At 40.3% G+C, this 16,595-nt stretch overlaps 1 protein-coding gene across 3 annotated transcripts in view; it reads left to right on the top strand.

Moving 5' to 3' along the window:
* The window catches only part of SIPA1L1 (signal induced proliferation associated 1 like 1), a 151,655-nt gene that overhangs the window by 106,855 nt on the left and 28,205 nt on the right, over positions 1–16,595 (top strand). For 2 of the 3 annotated variants that reach the window (XM_025392150.1, XM_025392152.1), the window contains 4 exons: positions 4,399–4,545; positions 7,783–7,907; positions 10,627–10,745; positions 15,279–15,721. In XM_025392150.1, the coding sequence (XP_025247935.1) occupies positions 4,399–4,545; positions 7,783–7,907; positions 10,627–10,745; positions 15,279–15,721 (834 nt within the window). Of the gene's footprint in view, positions 1–4,398; positions 4,546–7,782; positions 7,908–10,124; positions 10,188–10,626; positions 10,746–15,278; positions 15,722–16,595 lie in introns of all 3 variants that reach the window. The other variant, XM_025392149.1, reaches the window with a different exon arrangement.

A 16,595-nucleotide genomic window follows, 5' to 3' on the forward strand; every position in this document is an offset into this window, starting at 1 on the left:
GGTTATTTTTAAAATGTTTAGTTATTTCTTGACTAAATTTGTAAAAATGTAGGGAAGAAAATCTTCTGAGATTAATGCTGAAAGATTTACAGAATTCCTCTCTGACAGTGACGAGAGCATTCTTTAAAAAGAATATTGCCTGTATTCAACAGAATGGAAAGATCTCAGAGCAATTGAAAGAGGTATTAATCTTCGTCCTCTAAACCTATTGGGACATTAACATCAGACATTTGGGGCTCTTTAAGACTAACCAGAAAGATCTGGATTTATCTCAAAAGAGAAGAAAAGACTCTTGTGATCTTGCTGTAACTTCACTGGACTCAGCAACCCTTAAAACAGAGTACACTTGTGAGGTGGGTTGGGATGGACAGAGATCCAGGAGGTCAGTGTGCTGGTTTTCCTATGTGAGCCAATGTGAGAGGTGCTACTCCCAGTTCTTGAAGCACCTCTTCAAAGTGGCAGGATAGCAATCAGCCCAACTTCCAATAACAATCAGCCTCAGGCTATCTCCGCAGAAGTGGACTGCCAGTACCCAGACAGGCGGCAGTGCCTCCCACTCTCCCACTAGGTCTGTTCTTAAGTAATATTTGTGTGATAGTATCAAATTCAGAGTATTTGGAAAAAATAGTAAGTCATCAGAATAAGGGCTAATTCTGATTTTTTCTTTGCCTACCATACATACATCTAGAGTCATAAAAACATTTGGGTGGCATTCCATCAGTTGCTCTATGTGTGTGAACAGTCCGAAAACAAAGCCACTATTGAGTTATATAAATGCAAAAGAGGGATGCGAATGAATGCCAGCCTTCTGAAAATGCTATTTTTTCACTTTGGGATAACTCCAGTAACCAAATAGAATTTTCTGATACATTTGCCAAATAAGAAAGCTGAGGTTGAGAACTAGCCTGAGGTATCTTAGCTTAATATACGTTTTGGAGAGCAGGGTAAGAAAAGCAGATGTAAAGGTTACATCTTGACTTTTCCTTTGGAATTAGGTTGTAACTTCCTCATAGAAGCATAAACATTTCAACGTTTACCGTAAATATACTTCACTGGCATTACTTGTTTACTACCCCTAAGCCAAAAAATCATCAGACCCCTACACATTGCATTAATCTTCACTGAGTTAACATGCCACTGCTGTCTCCTTTTTGCTGTTTTTCTGTAACACCTCCTCCCCTTTGCAGTAAGAAAGTCAAAGCAGCTATGAAATGAAACTATATTTGAAGTTTCTCTCTATTATGTGTGTATAAGAGCCAAACTCTTCAGGTTGAAAGGAATGTGGTATTTTGTTACATTTGGATTCATGTCATTCCTTAAGCCTTACTTCGTTTTCTTTTTCATAACCAACTCCTCCCAGTCCTACCCCTTTCACATCACTTCACAATTAATTACTTTAGAATAATAGTGAGAAATTTGCAATATGTCTCAGTGGAAAAGAGTAAAGAGAAACCCATGTTATGGTACCCAGATAAATGTCTTTGTTTTCTCTTATCAAAACACATTACCTGAAGTAGAGATGAGCTAGTATCCCATTAGTCTGTGGCCCCGCCATACCTGTCCCACGCATACCCTACTTTGAGACCTGGCAACCTAATGACAGTGCCAGTGGGTGGTTCGCCCATATTTCTCGCAGTCTGTATAGCAACAGCGAGATCAACGATGATAACAGGAAGACTTTAGAAACCCTGCCTCTTTTTCTTCTCACCGCATTTCCTGAACACTGACATCCCAAGTCTCCCTATTTGCCCCATTTCACACTAGTTAGAACAGGCGTTGTCCTAAGTTCTCTCACCATCATTATGTAAGATTGATGATACTCACATGGGTGTCTGGGCTTAGATATAATTCTATCACCTGTAACTCCATCCCTTTTTCTTGCATTTTAGAAGGCATATTAATTTTCAGTCTGTTACAATTGCTTTTATTAAATTATTCACAAATTTTGGTACTTCATTATTAGTGACCAACTATTGTTCAGGTGATCTAGCCCCATCATAGTTGAGAACTCCTGACTTGGGGCATCTGACATAACTATGGTACTTGTCCTGAATCCCCCTTTTCTTCTTCATTTTCTACACCATTGATAGGGATTCTCCTTCATTCAAAAGACATGTTAAGCACTCAGAGATGTAAAGATAAATAAGGCTCAGTCCTGGCCCCTTAAGGACAGAGTCTTAATTCACATTAGGGGAGACAAATACACATAAAATAACCATTCTGTATGACATGGTGTAATGGTGCAAAGAACAGACTGTCATGGGATTTGAGGAGATTCTAATCTATGAATTCAGAGCGATGATGTTGGAATCAGGCCTTTTTATGTGAGTAGCAAAGGAAGAAGGCATTCCAGGCAGAGAGAAAAAGATGAATAATAGTGTAAATGGGTGGAGTCTGAGAACTGGGACGCCTCAACTGTCTCTAGAATGTAGGGTGTGTGGAGCCATTAATGGGGATGGAGATGAGGATGGGGTTTGGTCAGATGGTTCAAGGCCTTAAAGAGAGTCTCGGGGACTTGGTCCTCTATCCTATAGGCAAAGGGAAGCTTTGAATAGGCTTTTAGCAGTCAGATGACTTGATGAAGAGGGTGGGTTGGGGCTGCTGGAGGAATGGGGTGGAGAGAGCCTGGAAATTGAGAGACCTATCGGGACACTTGTACTGACCCAGGCTGCAGGTGAGAGAACTCAGAAGCCCTTCAGCAGGTTGGAAACTAGATAGCTTCTTTGTCTTTGTGTTTTCAGGACCAGCATCAGGGTGCCTGACACACAGTTTGTGCTCAGTAAATAGTGGTTGAACTTAATTAACTATGGAAAGTAAAGAAAGAGGAAGGGGAGAAAATGGCTTCACCATGTTTAGCTTGACTAGTCACATGACTTGCAGTCTCAAGTTGTCCTGTGAATAAAGCCATTATGTAGTACAAAAAAAAAAAGATGTTTATCTTGAGATAACAAATATAGGAAGGACAGTGTGGGGTGCTGGAGAGTGGGATAAAACGTGTTAGTCTTGAAAAGGTCTGATTTGGATTGCTGGTGAAGGGTGTCCAGTCGACATGTTTAGGAGACAGCCGGAGACAAATCTGGGCTCTCAAGTCAGATCTGCTTCTTGGGCATGGATTAATTTGGGAGTTGTACTTTTTAATATCTATCCTTATTCTTTTTCCATTAGCAAAGCTTCTCAGCCTCCTATACCTGAGGCCCCATCCTGCCCTACTCAGAAGATAAAGAGGCACTGTGGGACAGGGCCTCTGCCGGTGAAGCAGCTTCTGTCTCAAGGCTTCAAAACTTTAACTTGCCTTAGGATAGCTTTATGCGCAAAGTTGTTTGAGCATGCAAACCCATTGCAAACTGTCTTCTTAAGAAAAAAAAAAAATGCAGGCCTTCTCTAGGGGACAGCAATAGTTTAGCATGGAGTGTAGCGGAATTAGAGTCTAGAGACCTGGCTTGTTGTGAACTTGAACGATGACTTAGATTTCACTTCCTAAGTTATAAAATGGAAATTACCTCCCCTGCTACAAGAGTCAAGTGATTTGTGCCAGCATTTGCTTCTGAAATAAAATACCATTGTTACTAAGGGTTAGCTTAAACCTAGTCACAACTGTCAGCACAGTGTCACTTACTCATATCCCTGTGGTTGCCATGTTGCCTACTAGAGTAGAGGAGGTAGAGGGGAAAAATATGTCTGTCCTGACCACAAAGCTATGGTTTCTGCCTTGACAGCCAGTTGGCAATGTGAAGGACCCGTAACTTTAGAAACAGATACATGAGGTGCCCATGTGGAGCACACTTCTACTGTGATATTATATATATTCAGTCATTCTAGTTAAATTCACCAACTGTGGTTTTAGGCATTTTTTTCATGGAGGTTTTTATATGGTGATACTACCACCAACCAAAATTATAAATACTAAATAGCAAAATCTAAATATTCATTCCAGACTGTGAATAATAAAATTGGAAAACAAAGAAGCATACAAAAAATGTACCAGTGTTACTATGGTCATATACTCTGGGAGGACTAGTGTGAGAAACTGGAATTAATTGCTATGTTAATGTCACTTGGGTTCAATTATCTTCTGCTCTGCCATACTAGGAAACTGCATAAGCAATTTAGCCCATTGAATTCTGGCAGCTTTTGGAAGCATACATGTTTTCTAGATCTTTTTTCCCCTTTATTTTTTGATACCCACCCCCCCTCCCCCGCCCAAGGCAGTTTTCCAGCTGTTCCGGGAGGGAGTCATTTTATGGGGAAGTTTCTTTTGTAGGCTTCCAGCTGGCTTCATTTTCACTATCTCCATGAAGTCACTGTTTTTGTCACATTTATATGATTTTATCGATCATGCATTGCCTTGGGATTTTCCCTTTGAATTGTTGACTTCGTGTTTTTGTATTGCACATGCAGGCTGTCTCCTGGTTCGGACATCTATGTGACGGTCTCATCCATGGCTTTAGCAAGATCCCAGTGTCGGAACTCCCCTAGCAACCTGTCTTCATCCAGTGACACTGGTTCTGTGGGGGGCACTTACAGGCAGAAGTCCATGCCCGAAGGGTAGGTATGCGTTTGTCCCGTTGTACGTGGTCCCTGTTGGCGTCATTTCTTTCATCTGTACTCAGACATGTAAAATGACTTCCATTCAGCCAGCCTTGATCAATTTGTAGACAAACAAAAGAGAAAATGTAGTTAATAATCCAGATAGAAAAATGGCTTCATGGCTGGTTTAAACTACTTCTTAGAAAGTTTATCATCATCTAGCCTCTACGAAGAACTCAGTGGCAAAGAAATCAAATTGCATTAGTTTGTCCATTGTATATATTGTTTAGTTTTACAGTTCAGATTTTGTCACTTCTTATTTACTCCAAAGTGGAAACAACACCTGTACAAGTTTAGGATGGGAATAAGAGGGAGTTAAAAAGCAAAACTGTTGAAAAGACACAGGGCCTGTTCCACCCTCCTTGGAGATTTATTTCTGGACCACACACTCTGAGGAGTTCCGACCAGGCAGGGCAGATCCAAAGAGAGGGCCCAGGTAAATGAGGAGCTCGGAGACCATGTGAGAGAAAGAACTGAGGATGTGCAAGCTGAGGATGAGAATTATATGGAGGTGAGGAAGCCACAGTAGCTTTCTTCCAGCACTCTTAGATTGGGGATCATACTTGTCTGTGAGGACAACTGAGGCCAGTAAATGAAAGTTACAGAGAAGAAGGGTCCAGCCTATTTTGAGGAAGATATTTCAAAGCTATCAGCCTGCCCTGGAAAGAACTGGATGACCTCATGAGGCAGAGTCCTTGGTCACTGAATGTGTTTCATATGTCAGCCAAATGATTACTTAAAACTCCTTCAAATCTAAGTGTGACTCTTAAATTACTAAATGCTTCTCTGGACAAAGAACAATTAAGCTCTTCGAAAACAGCACCAAGTAAAATTTAGAACAAGTTTTATCTTAGCTCCTCAGGACTGGGTATCCCTTATACTCTGGCATACAATAAATTGGGGATGGGGGCATATATGAGAAATGAAATTAAAAGTTCATCAGATGAAAATGTTTTCCAAAGCAGAGTTTAAAGATAGTCTTACCTTATTGTTTATTTAAAACCAAAGGGCCAGAAAAATGTCCAGCTTTAAGTTCAGAGGTTTAAAAGGTTCAGAGGTTTAAAAGTTTATACTGCTACCAAAAAATAAAAGCAAGCTGGGCACTGTGGTCCCAGATACTTGATAGGCTAAGGCAGGAAAAGGTCCCTTAAGGCCAGGAATATGAGTCCAGCCTGGACAACATAGGCCTGTCTCTTAAAAAATAAAAAAGTAAAAGCATGATTAGAATCCATTTCTAACTTGCATCTCCATGCCTGTTTAAAAAGTCTTAGTAAAAATTTAGAATAGGATCACAAATAGGTATATTTACTCTTGTGAATGAAACAAGGACCCTTAGGGAGGAGATGGCGAAAAGTGTAATTGTGAGTCATTTTTTTAAATGACCACTTTAACCAGTTAGAAGTTTTCCTAAATCAAGGATTTTATTTTTAATAAATGCTACATCAGTATGTGAGATAGCTTTGCTTAGTGAGCCTTGTGATGGGGTATGTAAATGAAAAGCATTTGTGAAACAGTAACTGGGGAGATGATATAATAAGAGTTTTATTGGCTGGGCGCGGTGGCTCACGCCTGTAATCCTAACACTTTAGGAGGCCGAGGCAGGTGGATCACGAGGTCAGGAGATCGAGACCATCCTGGCTAACATGGTGAAACCCTGTCTCTACTAAAAATACAAAAAATTAGCCGGGCATGGTGGCGGGCACCTATAGTCCCAGCTGCTCAGGAGTCTGAGGCAGGAGAATGGCGTGAACCCGGGAGGCGGAGCTTGAAGTGAGCCAAGATTGCGCCACTGCACTTCAGCCTGGGGGCCAGAGTGAGACTCCGTCTCAAAAAAAAAAAAAAAAATGAGTTTTATTAAGATAAATGTTTTTCTAGCCCCTTCTACTTTGCAGATGCTTTATATAGATTTTTCTCCTTGGATTCTTATAATGAAATTGCCGTTTTTACACATAAATTGAGGCAAAAATTCAGTGACTTTGTTCAGTCATATTTGGTGAGGGTTGGAACTTGGCCCCAGGTCTTCCTATTGTTTATCTCCTGCCTTTCCGGTGTACTACTTCCTGGTTTTACCCATACATGTATCAGCCTATAGCAAGGAGACACCCACGAGCATCAGTTCCTCCAGGCCCATCTGAAGCCATCCTCCCACCTCAGCCTCCTGAGTAACTAGGACTGTAGTGGCCACCACCCCCGGCTAATGTTTTTATTTTTTGTAGAGCCTGGGGTCTCACACTGTAGCCGAGGCAGGTCTCGACTCTTGTCCTCAAGTGATCCTCCTGTCTCTGCCTCCCAAAATGCTGGGATTACAGGCGTGAGCCACTGCTCCTAGCCCCTGTTTGGTCTTTTATTGTGTAGATTATGCATAAGTTCATTAGTAACCACATATAAATTAGTAAATTTCCATATGAATGTTTAAATTCTACACTCTGGCACTTTTTCATGGGCTCAGTCAGTATTTAATTTGTTGATATTGCTAGTCAAGGCATATGCTTTAATTAAGCATGTATTATTATTTTACAAAGGGAAAAATAAAACTGGCTCACTAAATAGCTAAATGTTCTTTCCAGAAATAAACATTTGCCTTTATTTTTTGCCAGTTTACCTGCTTCCAAATTGCCCTTCCCAAAGGCAGTTTAAAATTTATACAGTTTGAACATGATTTCTACATGATCTAAATGATAGTAATCTTTGTATTTCAGACCACAAAGCAAGTACTCAGGAAATACTTGTTCCAAGAACCACTAACTTAATGATTTAGTAAACTACAAAGTTAAGAGGAACAAACCTCCACAATATACCATTTGGAAGATATATATGGAACATTAATATTTAGATTGTGAACTTTTTCTTTTGGCTGTGAATAAGTCTGAACTTGGCTGTACGAGGGCTTAGAAAATTTTGGTTTCTTACACTACATACCTTAGGTTAGCTCAGTCCTAATGGCTTCCGCCCTCATTGTTACAAGTTTGTTTACATAGCATTCATACCTTTTTGAGCAGAGTGGTGTATATTGACCACAACATACCCATTTCCACACCCACATAAACACAAACCAGGGTGTGTATACAAGTACAGACACGTAAGCAAAAACCAGTAGTGCCTGTCATTAAAATTTAGCTCATTACACCCAGGAGTGCCTTCCCCTCATGGGTAAGGTCCCTGATGTTGTCTTTGCCTTTGTGGAAATCACCACAGGTTTGGAGTGAGCCGTAGATCCCCGGCCTCCATTGACAGACAGAACACCCAGTCAGATATCGGTGGCAGCGGAAAATCCACACCTAGCTGGCAAAGAAGTGAGGATAGCATTGCTGACCAGATGGGTAAGTAATCAATTTCTACAAGAAGCAAGTTGCTTTTACAAGGTGACTTAGGTCACCTCTTGATGATGTTATCAAAACATTGTTATAAAAGACAGCCCTAGTTAATAAATATGAATTAGAATTAAGTCTCTTAGATTATGTATAAGTGAAAGCAATAAATAAGACCTAAGAGAAAAGGAATTCTAAGTGACCCCAAATTCAAAAGTGAAAAGGGGATAGGAATTATTTTCAGCACCTAAATTAAAACACCAGACTACCAAACTAAGTGCCTTCCTCCTCCTTGTTAATTTATTTTTGCCTAGAATAAGTACCTTGAGAGATTGCTTGGTATACTTCATGTCAAGTTAAAAAACAAGACTATGAACAAAGTGGGAAAGAGATACAATTATTGTTTAGTCATATCTGTAGCTTGCTTAGAATCTCTTTCCTCCCTGATGTGCTTTTAAAAAAAATTCTTCTCACTCTGCTATTAAGCTGTCAGCTAAGGAAATGTCTTAGCAGCACGAAACAGCTGGGTGGAAGAGATTTGCATTAGCAAGCTCGCGCCCGGATTTCTGCTGCATAGCCCTTTCTTTCTATATATGTGTTGTTTCACAATAATACCATAACACTAGTTGATACAGTAACATTTTGCCATGAAACAAGATTTTCAACACAGGAGCCTCAGGGATTTGGTACCATCGCAGTTGATGCATCATTAACGTGAATCTAGATTGTTAGACTGTTGGATTTTTTCCTCCTTTATTTAATCTCTAGTTGCATCAATGTAGGATAAAAAAAGGTGTTCATTTCAGGGCTGAAAAGGATAACCTTATAAGACAAGACCCATCTGTTAATCTTCTCTGCAAATTCATTGTTCTGTCCTGCTTTAATGACTGTGCCCAAGTAAATGTACTAACCATGGACATGGCAAGGAGTGGAGATGTATTCCACCAAGACAGGGGTTGAGGAAGAGAAATGGAGTTCCTAGGTTCTGAAGATATGCTTTGTTCCAGTAGCTTCAGTGAGATGTGCCTTGTTATTGAAGCCATCTGTCATTCTCTACTCTTATCCCACCCACCCCCACACAGAAAACCTGAGCATATTCTGATCTGCTTTTCTACTCTTGACAGAGTGTTTTAAATCCCATATGTTTTGATACTGTTGAGATGGTAATGACACATGTGAAAAGGATCCCTTCTTCAGCATGACTTTAGCAACTTTTTTTGGCTCCTGGTGCAGGCTTTGAACAAGGCTGCCAGCAAGCCCTTTGTGAGGCGTGCAGTGTCATGCCTGCCACACTCGGGAAGTCACACAGTGTGAGAAGGGATGGAAAGGGTAATTACAAGGTTCTTCCTAGACCCCTGTTCATTCTCTCACACTAACCTCCCTCTGGTCTTTTTTTCCCTGCATCCACTTTACTTTAGTGGCATCCCACTCTTAATAGATAAGACTTAAAAATGAATGTAGGTGAATTTTTAAAACGTATTTGTTTATCTTTTTCGTAAGGTATACCTTTTTTAAAAATAAGATACCCCTGAAGTCTGCCAAAGAAGCCTTTCACCACAGTACAAGAGGTCCAAGTGGTGGCCTTTCACCATTGAAAATCCAACCCTTCAAATAAAATGTTAAAATAATTTTAAAAATAATTTTTGATATCCCAGCATTCCAGAAAAATAACCCAGCCTTTCCTAACTGGCACATCAGATGGAATCAGAAGGCTTAGCTGGTATAAGCCATTCCAGGGAGAAGTCAAGAAAAATAATTATTGCATTTTTATTACTCAGTACCCAATATTGAGTATATAATGGGCTGACCTTTCTCTACTCAGTTTATAAGAACAGCATTCTCTAATGACTTGCACTGATTGAGAATGTTTACGAGGTTCTTATTGGTTAGGCATCAGTGTATTGTATCAACAGATACCCTCCTGACAGTGGAGACAGGAGTTTAGCTTACTGACTTGGCTCACTTACCTTTATGGCTGTTTGCTTTTCTGCCTCTGCTTTTGGAAATGGTTGAGAGTCAGAGTCAAGGAGTATTTTGCCCTGTCCTCTACGTGTTAGGAAGGGTGTTTCAGAGGCCCAGGATTCTTGCTATTAGCTGTAGTGGTGTTATGCAGGATAAATTCTTTATCTCTCACTTTTGGAACCCCATCTTGAACGCCAGCTTGGAGTCCCAAAGGAAGCAATTGTTTTAAGTAAACTAGTTGCTGTGTGTCTTTTCTGTTGTGCTCAGCTTACAGTTATAGAGGACCTCAGGATTTCAATTCTTTTGTCCTCGAGCAGCATGAATATACAGGTAAAATATTTCCAAAGTGTCATGGTAAGTAACACGTGATTGCATCCATGCCTGTCTAGGTAATGTAGACCAAGCTAGGTTAGCCACACTTGGCAATGAATGAATTTCATAAATTTAATTCATATAATCCAAATTTTTCCCCCCAAACCAAAAGTTGATTCTGAACTTTGCTGCGTTGTTCATGGCCTTTGGTTTGGTGGTACTTGGCTATGCTAATGTGTATGATGTGACAAGTTGTCACCAGCTGCAAGCTTTATCCATCAGCCACTTAAGTTTCTGACCTGCTGTCTATCATATAGACTCTTAACAAGCTTACTGCTGAAATGCAGAGTTTGCTGGTCAGTGAACTGAAAGATGCAATGGCAAGCCATCTTCATTTGTCACCATGTGCTTGTTTCTGCTTAGTGCCTGCACCATAATGTCCTATGCTGTATTCCAGAGCCAACATGCCATCTCCCAGCAGTATCAAAGGTACTGCCAGCTTTCCGAGAGAGCCCCAGTGGGAGATTAATGCGGCAGGATCCAGTGGTTCATTTGTCTCCAAACAAACAAGGGCATGTAAGTTAACTGTAAACTTAAAAAAATATTAGATTCCTAGCAGTGTACCTTCCTTGCACTGGGAAAATGCTCTGCTGTTTTCTCTACATGGCCAAAGAGGAAATCATTCTGGCAAAGGGTGGTCGTTTGCTGCCATGGCCTTGCAGTTTCTGCTGCTATGGCCTTTCGATTGCTTGTAATGCAATCGAATTGTAAAATTGTAACTCCTCATTGCTATGCTTCTGCCACACCCACAGGTCTGGTCATCTGATTCAATCACTAACAATTCTGGAATGTTAGGAATGGAAATGTATTAGAAGTTGATTTTATTTGCTTACACAATTGCCAGCATGAGATGTGGTTAGAGTGTCAGTCCTGCTCCAACCATGGGAGGACTCCAGCAGGACTGATGCTCCAACCATATCTTTGACTCTGCTACAGTAAAGGAGGAATAGGAGACAGACAGCTTCCCCTGTGCCTCCTCTACCACTTCTCTTATCTTTCATAGCCATACACATTTCATCCTTTTGCTATAGTAATACACACTTCCTTCTCACTTACAGTAAAATTGGGAATATGAGGTTATCATTCTCCAACCCCCCTCTTACTCTTTTTTTTTCTCACTCTTCTTCCCTGATACTGCTATTGGGATGGGACACCCTCCCCATGCGGTTGATTTCCTTGGTGTGTCTGTTCACTGGAATGTGTATGTTTATATTCACGTCATTCTATAGAATGAGGAAATACTGGCCGGGCGCGGTGGCTCAAGCCTGTAATCCCAGCACTTTGGGAGGCCGAGACGGGCGGATCATGAGGTCAGGAGATCGAGACCATCCTGGCTAATACGGTGAAACCCCGTCTCTACTAAAAAATACAAAAAACTAGCCGGGCGAAGTGGCGGGTGCCTGTAGTCCCAGCTACTTGGGAGGCTGAGGCAGGAGAATGGCGTGAACCCGAGAGGAGGAGCTTGCAGTGAGCTGAGATCCGGCCACTGCACTCCAGCCTGGGTGACAGAGCAAGACTCCGTCTCAAAAAAAAAAAAGAATGAGGAAATACTGTATTTCATGCTTACTAGTTCACTATGGAAGATGCCCAGAGAACTTTAAATGAGAGATGCATGTAAGTTTTGCTGTAGAAAAATGAATATTGAGCCAAAAAAAAACAAGGGAGAGTGAGCATGCCCTGCACTTTGCTCTGAAGAAAAAGATTTGCTGAGGAAAATCTTTCTTCTTTTTTTTTTTTTATTATGAGATGGAGTCTCACTCTGTCGCCCAGGCTGGAGTGCAGTGGTGCGAACTCAGCTCACTGCACCCAGCCTACTGAGCAAAATCTTTCTATGAGGAACATATTTACTGAGACAAGTTGTGACAATGTGATATGTCCAATTCTACTTGTAAATGATAGATTATCCCAATTGATCTATAAATTTCTCCTCATTAATAATTTTTATACTGATTACATGGTAAAATAATATTTTGGACAGGTTGGGCTAGATAAAATATATTATTAAAATTAATTTCACATGTTTCTTTTCTACTTTTTAAAATTTGGCTACTAGAAAATTTAAAATTACATGTATAGTTCCCATTATGTTTCTGTAGAAATGTATTATATACTTTACACTCTTGGTACATCTCAATTCAAACCAGCCATGTTAGAAGTACTCAATAGCCACACATGACTAAGGGTCACCAGATTTCCTAGCACAGGTCTGGAGCTAAAGAAGTTCTGTCCTATTAAGAATAAATGAAGGTTTTATTACAGCACTTAGTAAGTTGTTATTGAGGAAAACTAGAATAACACCAATAAAGTAACTGGAATTGATTCTTTTTTCAAGGGGAAGAGATGTTTCACTTTGAGATGAAACTGGTGGCTGGGTGCGGTGGCTTACCCCTGTAATCCTGGCACCTTGGGAAGCTGAGGCAGGTGGATCACTTGAGGTCAGGAGTTCGAGACCAGCCTGGCCAATATGATGAAACCGTCTCTACTAAAAATACAAGAAATTAGCCAGGTGTGGTGGCACACACCTGTAGTCCCAGCTCCTCTGGAGGCTGAAACAGGAGAATCGCTTGAACCCAGGAGGCAGAGGTTGCTGTGAGCTGAGATCATGCCACTGCACTCCAGCCTGGGCGACAGAGCAAGACTCTGTCAAAAAAAAGAAAGAAAGAAAGAAAGAAACTGGCATATCCTACTCCTGCCCCTCCCCTTAGCCAATGAAGAGCCTGTTCCTTCCTCCACCAAAAGACACACACACAAACACATGCACACACGCAGTTCCTTCTCTCTTCTTTTCTCTTAATCTCCATCATCCAGACTTCCGGCCTCCCTTTAATTTAAAATATTACTTTATTCAGATATCTTTTAAATTCTTATTTCTTTGGGAAATTCTATAAAATGTTCTTTCTAAGCATCTAAGCCAGCATATGGAAAGAGTTCCATATACTTTTAAAATTGAGATATAATTCACATACCATAGTATTTACCCATTTAAAATATACCATTGTATTTACCCATTTAAAATATACCATTGAGTGGTTTTTAGCAGTGTATTCAGAGTTGTGCAGCCAGCACCACCTGATTCCTGGGCATTTTCATCACCACCACCGACTACTTGTCATCCCCTCAAAGACCTAGACAGTCACCAGTTTCTCTCTCTGGATTTGCCTACTCTGGACATTTCATACAATGAAATTTTACAATATGTGGCCTTTTGAGCCTGGCTTCTTTCGCTGATTATGTTCCCAAGATTCATCCATGTAGCATGAATCAGTATTTCATTCCCTTTCATAGCTGAGTAATATTCCATTTTATGGATATACCCTATTTTTAAATCCATGTATTAGTTGATGGACATTTGGATTTTTTGTTTGTTTTACTTTTTGACTATTATGAATAATTCGGCTGTAAACATCCATGTACAATGAAACATGCATTTTTATTTCTCTTGGGTATATACTAACATAGAATTGCAGCTGTTTTCCCATAGTTACCACCCCATTTTATATTCCCAACATTGCCAACATTCATTATCATCTGCCTTTTTTATTATAGCCGAAGTGGCATCTCATTGTAGTTTTGATTCATATTTCCCTAATAACTAATGGTATTGAATATTTTTTGATGTGCTTATTGGACATTTGTGTTTTTTGTTTTTGTTTTTGTTTTTTTGTTTTTTTTTGAGAAATGACTATTCGAATCATTTGCCCATTGTTTAATTGGGCTATTTGAAGCACAAAAGTTTTAAATTTTTATGACGTCCAATTTATTTTTTTATTTTGTTTCATATGTTTTTGTTGTCATAGCTAAGAAACCATTTTGTAACTGGAGGTCCCGAAGACTTACACGTTTTCTTGTAAGAGATTTATAGTTTTAGCTTTTACATTTAGATCTTTGATCATTTATGAGTTTATTTTTCTATGTGGTAAGGATCCAACTTTATTCTTTCCTTTTTTTTTTCTTTTTCTTTTTCTTTTCTTTTTTTTTTTTTTTTTTTTTTTGAGGCAAAGTATCGCTCTGTCACCCAGGCTGGAATGCGGTGCAGTGGCATAATCTCAGCTCACCGTAGCCTCAACCTCCCGGGCTCAAGCGATCCTGCCACCTCAGCCTCCTGTATAACTGGGACTACAGGCAGGCACCACCACGCCTGGCTAATTTTTGAATTTTTTGTAGAAATGGGGTTTTGCTGTGTTCCCGAGACTGGTCTTAAACCCCTGAGCCGAAGCAATCCACCTACCCTGGCCTCCCAAAGTGCTGGGACTAGTGTTCTTTTCACCCGACTTCCTAAGTGACCCAGACAATTATACCCCAGCTAACCCCCTAAACACCCAACCTCATATTGAACCTGAATGGTACTTTTTAGTTTCATACGCAATTCTATGATCTATTCCTAACAAACTAGGAGACATATTAACACTTCTATTATCAATCCTTATCCTAGCACTCATCCCCGCACTATAGGCATGAGCCGCTGCCCCAGTTCCAACTTTATTTTTTGCATATGAATATTCAGTTCTATCACCATCGTTTCATGATAAACCTAATTTTTTTCCCATTGAATTACCTTGGCACCTCTGTATAAATTTTACCTCAAAGCATGTCTTAGAAGGCTGTCTCCTAAATAGAGGCTAGTTGGGGAAGGAGAGCTCTCTAGGAATAAGTCTTATATTCAGCCTTCTATTTACTCTGAACAAATAGGACTTTTAGAATTAACATGCTTTCTAATTATAATCCCTTTGGAAATGTCATTTCCTTTCTATTTTAATATACTAAAACTTTAATGACAATTTAAATTTCTTCCTATTAGTATTGATACTTTAGCATAAATCAAATAATGAAAAACAAGATTAAAAAAAAACACACACACATTTCTAGTACTCTTTGCCATGGATACTTCTGAGTGGACTAGAGTGACATAGGTTCCCTCTCTTACTGTGACTTGTCATTATTGGAACTTTTAGGCCTTCATAACTAGAAATTAATCACAGTGTCATTTCTGTTATTCTGTTGTTCAGGACGCAAAACTTTGCACTCAAATAAATCCTACTTCTCTTGCAGTCTGATAGCCACTACTCGAGCCACTCCAGTAGCAATACTCTCTCCAGCAATGCGTCGAGTGCCCACAGTGATGAGAAGTGGTACGATGGGGACCGCACAGAATCCGAACTCAACAGCTATAACTATCTGCAAGGCACCTCTGCTGACAGTGGCATTGACACCACCTCTTATGGCCCCAGCCACGGCAGCACAGCCTCCCTGGGGGCTGCCACATCATCACCTCGCTCAGGGCCAGGCAAGGAGAAAGTGGCACCCCTATGGCACAGCTCCAGTGAAGTAATCTCCATGGCAGATCGGACTTTGGAGACAGAGAGCCACGGCCTGGACCGGAAAGCAGAGTCTTCCCTGAGCTTAGACATACACAGCAAGAGCCAAGCCGGCTCAAGCCCTCTGACAAGGGAGAACAGCACCTTCAGTATAAACGATGCTGCTTCCCACACAAGGTAACCACCCTTCCCCGCTGTGTCTCCGATGCCCAGCGCAGACTTAAGTCCAGTTCCCTGGCCTCAGCCCACTTTACTTTGCTCAATAGTGTGTAAGAAAAGGAGGTTTTTCTGCAGTGACAATTTATTTTTGTACGTTTAATGTCTTTTACTTGCCTTCAAAATACTTTAATCCTGCAATTTTAGTGCATTATTTTAAACTGTGAGAAAATTTTGCAGATTCATTCTTTTTTAAGTTGGATTTGATATTTTTTTATTTTTTATTTTCCTGGCTACCACAATTTGAGAGGAAATTTGTAATTTTGTAATGTTGACTTTTGATCATTTATGAGTGATAGGGAATATATACTGGGACAAGCTTTTGAAGACTACGTTTTTAAAATACTGACCATATTTTTAAAAGAAAGGGGTCTTTTCTGAGTAACAGAGCATCGTTTATGATGCCAGGCACATCCTTTACATGCCTCTCTAGCCGAGAACCTCACTTACCTGATATTTGCATAGTAACTTTTTTTTCAGCAATTGGCTCCTGGCAGCGATGGGTTGAGAGTAGGGGATGTCCAACACAAACGTGTAGCTAAAATTAGACACACCTTTCAGAATAGGAAAGTACACATTCCCCTGTATCCTTGGAGATCACACCTCTAGATAAAGTAAATACTATTTGTCAATTCCTCTTGATTTGAGCCTAAAATCCCAAATGTGACAAGATCCATATAGGGAAGAAGGATTCCATCACTGTCTTTTTAGGCCTGTTAATCTGTGTGTGCTTTCTCCTTTTACCTTCAGTTGTTGTCAGTCATTGATCAATGTGTGAGAGCATCTAGCCTTGCTATCTTCTGGGTCTGTTATGATTATGACCTCAAGAAAAGTA

This window comes from Theropithecus gelada, chromosome 7b (assembly GCF_003255815.1).
Source record: "Theropithecus gelada isolate Dixy chromosome 7b, Tgel_1.0, whole genome shotgun sequence".
Classification (NCBI taxonomy): Eukaryota; Metazoa; Chordata; class Mammalia; order Primates; family Cercopithecidae; genus Theropithecus; species Theropithecus gelada.